Source organism: Nothoprocta perdicaria, unplaced genomic scaffold (genome assembly GCF_003342845.1).
Source record: "Nothoprocta perdicaria isolate Ctin4 unplaced genomic scaffold, notPer1 scaffold_6, whole genome shotgun sequence".
NCBI classification, from domain to species: domain Eukaryota; kingdom Metazoa; phylum Chordata; class Aves; order Tinamiformes; family Tinamidae; genus Nothoprocta; species Nothoprocta perdicaria.
Genome location: NW_020455865.1, coordinates 6728798 through 6738146, shown reverse-complemented (window position 1 = coordinate 6738146; position 9349 = coordinate 6728798). Strand labels below are relative to the sequence as shown.

Below are 9349 nucleotides of genomic sequence, written 5' to 3'. Positions count from 1 at the left end.
CCAATAGAAAAAATTTTCCATCCAAGCTACCTGACAGTGTTGTCTATTAAAAAAAAAAAAAAAACCACTAGTTGTTTTGGGGTTGTTCCAGTTCAGATAGTCCTTGCACCCTTGACCTGTCCTCCCAGGGCCCCTCCAGAGATTTCTGATGAAATTCAGCCTTTAGTAGAGTCTCTTTTCTGAAAATAGAGAAACTTCTCAGTGACACAGATCTATCCTCCCTCAGGTGCTGATATGCCAGTATGAATAAGGAAATAAGAATGACCAGATTGGGTCAGAACAAAAGTCCATCTAGCCAAGTAGCCTGTCTCTGACAGCGACCAATGATGGACACTCTAGGACATGCATATGAAGAGGTCAGACATACAGCACCATTTCTCTAGCAGCTTCCAGCAATCTGCAGTGCAGGGAGATCTTTGTGTTTGCTAGCTTCTATTGGAATTTTCTTCCATGAACTTGCCTAGTCACTTTTTGAACTCCTGCAAACTTTGAACATCCAACATATCTTGACGCAAATAGTCTCAGCATTCCATTATGCACTGTGTGAGGGTGTACATCTTATTTTGTTTTCAGCATATCACCTGCTAATTTAACTTGATGATCACAGTTCTTGCATTAAAAAGACAGTGAAAATTCATTCTCTCTTTACTTCCCATCTCTTGGACATATTTGGCTSACAAAATAGGCAGCAGAGATACCCAGGCTAATAGAGATGAGAATCAGTAAGTCTGTAGTAGATAGTCTCATTTCGCAGGTTAAGTCAGCTGGGGGTGTGTTCAAGCTAAAATTACCTGCCTCTTGTACCTCCAGTTGTGAGCTTAGTGGGGAGCGTGAATCTTTATCCATATTATGGTCTATTTGCAAATCTTCTGCATTAAAGGGAAGGAGACGAGTGTCCGCGGTCGAAAAAGCAAGAAGGAACATTGCAAAGAGAACATTTTTGCAGGCAGAAAGACCATCTGCTGAAGTTGCATGAATTACTTAAAGGGTGTAAAAAAAAACCCTGTTCTTATGTCAGTTTATACCCACTTCACTTGCACCTTAATAGAATGAGATTTACAGGTAAGCAAATTACTTTCACTGTACCCTGTTCTGGTGGTGGGTTTTATTGCAAATTCAAGGATATTTGTTTCTTTATTTAAGTTTTAAGCTGACTTCTGGAGCCCTTTAATGAAGAGAGAGTTACAGTTTTGCTAAAGGAAATGCAAACTTTTAGCCATCACAGCCATAGAGAAGAACATGAAAACAGGAGTTCTGAAGTCTCAAAAAACTCCCTCCAAAACCCTAGAGAGAGGAAAAAGAAGCGAACATTTATTATTTATCACTGTTTATTATTTTTAAATCAATCTCATGATTTGAAGTAGTGATGCTCCTCAGTGGCATGACCAAACCTACACGATTCATCTGGGTGAGGGGAGCTTGCTGGAAGGTTTGGCAGATGCAAGTGGGTGGCTGGCAGCTCRCACACGGAGCCTTCGTGCTTCCTCCTCTGCCTCTCCACGTGGTGAATGAAGGCTCTGGCAGATGTCTGTGGGGGGATCGACTGGTTGTGCTGAGCCTGATTATGGCTACACTGACTTCAGTATGGGATAGTAATGCCGTGCTGATACAGGTAGTAGACAGCAAGTGGAAAATAACACAGCTAAAACAGTGATTTCCTGGGAGATGTCTGGCAGAGCCCTTGGACTTTGTCTGCTCTGGTGATTTGCTCTGGCCCTAATGCAGGGCATTATAATAATAATGCAGGCATCCTGTTAAAATAKGCTCATGAAACCTCCTGGTTGTCCTGGTAGGACTCAACCCTCTCTGAAGAAGAATAGAGGCAATTATCAGCAGTGCCCATCCCCAGTGGGAGCCAGTATGTGACTGCGAACTGCTGCTTCAGACCTCCCCGCTGCGACAGGACCAACTGTGGTTTCCCCCACTCCTGAGCAATGTCTCCAAGCCAAAAAATGATGTTGCTGTGTGTACCATGCTCCTAGGGGCTGGTTGTTTTGGCCCAGGAATAAGATGAAATCAAAGGCCTGTATTCTCATGTCGGTCAGCTTGTTTTCCTCYTAACTCTGGATCTCTGTCTTCTGCTGATGGTGTTTAAAGAAAAGTTGCTGCATTGATCCTAATATCTTTTTTAAAGTGTTGAATGGAAAACATCTTGCTTATCTCTAATCAAAGCCATGTTTTCCTCTGCCTCTGCACCAAAACACTGTGTAGACTTGGCCCTTATAGCAATGCTGGATGCTGAGCAGGCACAGGGCTGCCTGGYACCTTTTGAGCACGGGGAGCACTTGGAAGCCAGCCTATTCCCACTGTGCAACTGGAGAGCAGGGTTTTTTGGGGGATATGCAGATGTAATGCAGAAAGGCAGCAATCCTGCAATTCCAAGCTAGGCTGTAACTGATTGCCACTAAGAGTCTAAAGAGGCTTCTCTTTCCAGTCTATTAAAATAGACTACAACACCAGCAAAAATTGGGAAGTGTGACTCAAAGCGGGGGCTGGAAGAGGGACAGGGCTGATCGGTAGCTAGACACCCACAACAAGAGAGCATCTAAGCAAAAAAATACTTGCATCCTACTGTTGTCAACGAGATTTCAAATTAAACATATGTTTAAGTACAGAAGGGACTAAGAGAGTAGTTGGTTCTAAGTTTTTGGCTTTCAAATATAGAAGGAAAATGTTAGAGGAATGCTGAATGTTAGGAACGTTGCCCTCTCTATCACAGCACCTTTTCTATAAAACTTTATCAAAAGAGCATGAGGTTGAATAGACTGCTTTCCTTTCTTCCTCATCACCCAAAGTCCAAGTAGAGGGCTGATCTGCAGTGTACCTCCTACCTTAACTCCTTGCCAGGTATGCCTARCTAGAAACCTTCCTCCAGATAGAGTGGACTAGGAAAGGTATAGAATATCAGTAAAGGAAGAAATGAAAATGTAGGAATGCCCTTAATTTCGATGACGGTTTTGCTGCCATGTAGACCACTATAAAAGGAATGTAAAATATTGTGATTCTACTCTAATTAAAGTTTTTATATCCATTTGCACTGGCATAAATTTCCTCTAAATAGAAATTCTTGTCAGAATCGGGTTCAGGMAGATTCTTGGTTTTATGATTTGATTGAAAAGAACCTGCTTTCTCCCAAATGTCTTTTTTTTTTTTTTTCATTAAAAAGTAATAACTGATCATGACGAAACACAGCCATGTAGTGCAGTGAGTAGTAGTCCAGCTACAGATTTTTATTGTTGAAGGAAAGAAGGAATATAAGGCAATGGGGCAGTGGCATTTCCAAAACTATTTATTCTAGTTTTTAATAGTTTGGTTCTCTGTTAGTTTGCTAAAGAATGTTATTATTTCAGTGGAAAAGCTTTGTCAGAAGAGGATTTCTAGTTGAATTTTTCCTAGGGAACACTTTTTCCTCCAGGTTCCTCCCTGTCATCCTACCTTATCCCTCTGCTTTTTCTCCAGTTGCCATGAATATGAATTACCCCAGGAAAGCCCCACTGAGGCTGCTGCAGATTCCTGACCTGGAACAGCAGATTCCCAGAAAAGCCCATTCCCTCCCCAGCCCTCYCCAATGGCTTGCTGTTGTCATCTCCAGGGATTTCAGGGAGATGTCTGGTGTTGTTTGAAAGCCACCGGCTCCAGGAATCATGTGAAATTGCAAGCCACTGATTTTGAAGGACATCTGAGTCTCTAGCTGTTATGACTGTGGAGAAGATACTTGGAAAGATTTAAAAAAGGAACAGAATACATGTAAAAAGAATCAAGATTTTTCATGTATGGGTGTGTAACCACCAGAGGTGGCCAAGGCCTCATAAGTGGTGGCCTGCTCCTCACTAGTGTCCCTGAGAGCGAGGAAAGGAAGGGCCACCATGTTAGCGGAAGGGAGCTGACAAGCGTCCCTGTGGTGGTGGTGGCAGCAGGTGGCAGTGGCTGCCCAGGGCCGGGCCAGGCTGCAAGAGCTGCCCTGTCAGGGAGCTCCAGGCAGGTTTTGTGTCGTGTTGGAGGTAGGTGCCAGGTGGGGACGACCTGTTGGGGCAYGAGGGGAGGACAACATGGTGGCCCCGGCATTTGTGTCCGCTTGCTCTGACTCTTGGGGACACCTAGGAGCAGCCCTGGCCTAGAGGCGCTGCTTGGGACTCGCACGGGCCTCGGGCATGGATCTGGGGCCAAGCCTGGCCCATGGCTTCCAGAGGGGGAAGGAAGAGGGAGGACGGGGCTGCTGCTCCCCGGGCAGCACCACTGTGAGGCCCGGGGGGACTCCGCACCTCGCAGGTCCCTGGCCTGGAGACTGCAGCTGCTGCTGTGAGGAGAGACACGTGGTGGGGGGGTCGTTTTGGAGCACACACACACACAATGGAGCTTTTAAAATTGCTTTTAAACCCAAAGCTTTAAGGCTTTTTTTCCTAGTCCTCCTGGCAGGCCTGAGACGGCGCGCACGGGCACATCCTTCCCTGGGATGTCCCTGTGCAAGGACCCAGAGGGAAGTGAAGGTGGGGGAATGGGAAGGGCCTGAGCTCAGGGTGCGGCAGGGGGAGCGGAGCTCAGTCCTCCCTGCTGTAGGGGTGCGTGGATCCCCTGGTTGTGGGTCTGCACCTTGATAGCTTGTTTTTGCCTTGCAGAGCAGCTCGGGGTTGCTGAGGCTCCAGGGGCTGCTCGCCTGTCTTCTTTGGAAGAAAGCAGCTGGAGCATTGGAGGGCTGAAGGAATCGCCAAAACTCTGGGCTCAGGAARCTGTAAGCGCAGCAATGGCAGAAAACATGAGGGCCGAGGGAGGGTTTTATTTGGAGTCATGCCCTGGAGAGGACGACAGGACTGGGAACGGGGGAAGTGTGCAGCGCTAGCACCGTGGTGAGGCCAGACCCACAAATAAAGCATGGAACAGGTGAAATCAGTCTGGCTCCAGAGCGAAGAAACTGCAGCACTGTGAGGTGCCTTTTCCCACTGGGGCGCCAGATGTGCACAGGCCAAGGAAGCGCGGCGATGCCCTCACCTCTCAGCACCCTGCCGTCCCACGCCGTGCAAGGCACAGGAGGCCGCTCCTTTCACAGCCCTGCTGCTGGATGTCCCCATTCCTGGCTCCGTGCTCCCCTGGGGCAGCCTGGAGACCGTGCCACGCGTGCCAGTCGCTGCCGCCGTCACTTATCGGGGCACTTTGCAGCTGTCACCGTAGGTGCTGTCAAGGCTTTGTGACGCCGTTTGCTGGTGTTGTTAATGAGCGCTCTCTCCCATGGACTTGCTTAACAAYGTGGCACGGTGCCTGCTGACAGGAGCTGAGGACCTGCCACGCTGGAGCAGGGCTTATTAAGCAGAGAGAGGGGCCTGCTGGGAAATTTCCATGATGAGGAATTTTTCAGGCAAAATAGAGGGCAGCGTAGGGCAAAATCTCCATTTTCCACTGTATGGCTCCTTTAAGGGGGGACTAGGCTGTCTGTGTCCCCTGTTTGCTTGAGCGACTTGAGCTGTTTCAGTGGCAGCAGCGCCTGGCTGGCCTGCCTGGCAGTGCAGATGTACGTGGAAATAGGACTTCTTTTGCTTGCAGCTGGCAAGAAAAACCCTTTGTGTGAGAGGAGATGAGGGACAGCTGAGCTAGCACCCAGCTGGCTTTGTGGTCAGAGATGGATTGCTTTGGAGCTGATCCTTCCTGGAAGCCTGAACTAGCCCATCTGAGATCTCACCAGCCTTTGATGAAACGTGGAGCTAGTTTCCCTCCTGTGTGTTGAACGGTGTTGAGCCTGCTAAAACATGATGTCTCTGTCTTCAGCCATGGTTTCATGCTGCAYCCTGGCTCAGAAGCTTCTTTGGAAAGGAATGTGCCCTGCTTGTCTCATACTTTCCCCGGTCCCATGGAATCATCTGTAGGTGTTATGCAGAGCCACCGAAAGGTAACGCAACACTGGCATGAGGACAGTGAAGTCCATGTCAGTGTGTGCCTGCTGCTGCATGCATGTAGCGAGGCATCAGAGGGGTGGCAGCAAGGGAAGGGGTCTYGTTTCAGGTTGGGTGCCCACCTTGCTGGAGTGCTCCCTGCAACTAGCCTGTAAATGTGTCTGTGGATCCTCTAGCAACATCTTTACCCACCTTTTGATTAAATAGGTGATTAGGTGACGTTTTGATTACATTCCTTCAGGAAAAAAAGGTTTCCTTAGACAATGGCAACCTAAAGTAATGCTGTGCTGGCTGTGCCACCTCTTGGTTTCACAGTTTTGAGTTATAATAAAGTCATTGAGCCAACTTTTCTGCAAAGYATGGAGCAGTCATTTGTTTGTACTCTAGAAAACACCACAGCACAGGACTCCCTGTGACCAAATCTCAGTGCATGTTGCATGTGGATAAGCCAGCATTTTTCACCTGCGGCCTCCTCCTGGGCAGGCAGGACTGTCATTGCCAGGAGCTGGTGTGGGCATTGTCCAGGGACATGCAGGGTCRTTGGGTTTATCTGGGCACTTCCTTACTCCCTTACTGGCCTTACTTCCTTACTGCCTTACTGGCCCCTGCAAGTTTTGGCAGACTGGAGCATTTGCAATGCATGTCAAAAGCACACGATGGCACTGCAGGAGCGCAAACCGGCTGCGCTTCCTCTGCGGCTCAGTTGGACTTTTAACCCTTGCATGGAGGCGAAGCTGCTGCGGGCACAGTGGCTTTCCAGGGGCAAGGTGTGGAAGGCAGGCAGGTGAGTGGCCCTGATGCCCGAGACCCACTTAGGGCAGAGCCTGGAGCACGAGCCCCTGGAGCACTCGATCCCCTTGGGAAGGGAGGAACCAGTGGTGCCACTGCACCATCTCGCACTGCACGGACCAGGGTCTGCCAGGCTCCCTGAGCTGCTTTCTTCCAAAATGCATGGTAGATGCTTTGCGCTGTGGCTCCTTGTGGCTGCATGCAGGGTTTGCTGGGCTCAGACCATGCTATGCTGGGCCAGGTGGCAGTGCAGCTCCCGGGCTCATTTCAGCAGTAGTATCCAAAGGCATCAAGTGCATCAACCTTGGGCCACTTAGGAAAGCTGCCCTCGCTCAGACCCTGCTGCTGCGGCTCTATCTGGCTTTCCTCCTGAGCTTCTGCGGGCAGAGAGACAGTTTTCAAATCCACACCAGTCGGCAGGAACCTCTGGTGCAGGTCTTGCATGATAATATCATGCTGGCAGTAACTGGGTTTTGGGAGAGAGCGAATGAATCTGTCAGTCTGCTAGTTCCTGAAGCTACTGATCCTCTGGCTGAAGACTGAGGAGAACCACAGAGACAAATACAAAACCTGAAACACACAGGCCTTTTTTTTTGTTTGTTTGTTTCCTAGGATAATCTATACAGCAGGAATGAAAGTCTCCCCAGAAATATTTGTTTATTTGCATTTATTTAATCTTTTTAGAAAACTACTAAAGAGGGATAAAAGCATCAAGTTCTGCTCCAAATACTGCCAGATCTGGCAGAACACAGTCCCCTTGAATCTTTTAGTTGGCATAGGTTAGATGGATTTTGCTTATCCTCCTCCTGTCATCCCCATAGGAAAAAAAAAAAAGTTCACTTTAGTCATTTTCCATAATTAGCAAAAATTATACCTGGAAGAAAATGTACAGAATTAAGAGAGGAAGTAAAAACAAAAGAAAAAAAGTAAAAAAGACTTTTCCGAAAGAAGAGAAGAACTGATGGGTTTTGGTTTGTGCAGCTCTCSTCCATTTCTGGATGGAATACTCTTTGTTTGGTTTCTTCCTGTTTTAAATCGAGCTGATTGATTTTCTTTCTTTTTCTTCTTTCACATTTGTTTATTTTAATAAAGATAGATTTTYTTTTCGAAACCTTAAGCAAAATATTCTGCTGTCTCTACCTACCYTCCTGGTACTGAGTGCAGGTGGTTATCTCAGTGGTTGTAATTTGGTTTCTGCCTCTCCTGCTGGGCTGATGTGAAAAAAAAAAACCCAATATTTAGAGCTGATTTTCCTTTATTTTTTTTTGGTGGGAGAAGCAAGGGAAGGAGAGGAGTAGTGTAGGGAGAAAGAAGGAGAATCAGAGGGAACACAATCTCATTTTCTAGGCCACTTTTTTCCCCAAGTTTGCACTGTCTGATGGACAAAAAATCCCAGTCTAGCTCAGCTAATCAATTGCTCTCTGAAGAACAGAAAAAGGCTCATATCTTTAGGTATTTTTAAGTTATTCTTGGCCTGCTGCAGTGACTCATAGCAGCTGCTCTGTGCCAATGAGTTCAGCTTTGTAGCCTGTTTGTGAGGAAAAGAATTGTGATAATCTGCAGTTTGCAAATGGGGAAACTGAGGCATAGAAATAAATGGGCTTCTGTCCCTCCAGATCACTTGCACAGCCAAGGAAACATATAGGACAGCASTAGGAATTAATGTCCAAACCCAAGATACAGTCAGCACTCACAGTCCTGACCACATTTGCAGCAGCCATCAGATCCCAATTAAACTTTGACAAAAGTAGATATTCACCACTGCTTAGCAGCCAGCTTTTCTCCACAGATAATACTCAGCCGCAGATTTTCAAAAGACTTTAGCTATTCCCGGTACTTGCTGTTTTTTAGGGAAAAGCGCCTGCTTTTAKATTTAAAAAAGGAATGACTTCTTCTATGCCAAAAAATCTAGCCCTTCATTTCTAGGCATGGAATTAAAAACATAATCATCACTTATTTCTAGCTTCTAAATGAGCAGCTTCCCRTGTATCCCTTTTGTTCCCCATTTTGCTGGTTTCTGGGGACAGTGCTAGTGATGCTTTCTGTGTGYATCTGAAGATAATTGCTCTGCTAAATAATTTTTCCTCCTTTAAAATATATATCAAAATTGTCTSCCACATAGTTTATGTTTCCTGCTGTGGAGACAAATGCTTTAATTAAGAGGGAAAAGCAAAAGTATCACACAGAAAAAGAAAGCGCTTCTACAGAAATAAACCCRAAAGGCTTAAGAATAGCAGAATGGGGCAGAGAGAAGCACTTGGGAGCATGTGCATGTGTTGTGATTGCTGTGCTAAACACGAGGAATTGGGTGCTGGTGAAAACCCACAAGCAGCTCAGTTCCATTTCTACTGAGCAACTAGAGACCTTCCTTGAACCTCGTGTCCCATTTTTAACTGGAAGCCCCRTGTAACTCTGCCAAATTGGCCTGCAAGGAGGAAGAGAGCTCTTCTTCTGCATTTTTAAGTGAAGGAAGCCCAGCTGCAGCCTGAGAAAGAGACATGGAGACACACAGACATAACCCACTCATAGCTCTACACCTGCAGTGAGCCTGAAATCAGGGCCTCCCTGTACCCTTGAGATCTTTGTGAAGGACACTCCCCATTCCTTCCCCTAAAGATTCCCCTTAAAGGAAGAGAAGAAAAAGGAAAAAGGAGAAGGATGGGGAAAAGAAAAGAAAA

General features: G+C 46.8%; 1 protein-coding gene across 1 annotated transcript in view; it reads left to right on the top strand.

The window, feature by feature from the left end:
- The first annotated feature begins 5693 nt into the window (after nt 1-5693).
- Nucleotides 5694-9349, top strand: part of LOC112955981 (CMP-N-acetylneuraminate-beta-galactosamide-alpha-2,3-sialyltransferase 4-like) — a 14182-nt gene continuing 10526 nt past the window's right edge. Inside the window, exon 1 of the mRNA XM_026049462.1 lies at nt 5694-5878. Coding sequence (XP_025905247.1) covers nt 5768-5878 — 111 coding nt within the window. The 5' untranslated portion in view covers nt 5694-5767. The remainder of the gene's footprint in view (nt 5879-9349) is intronic.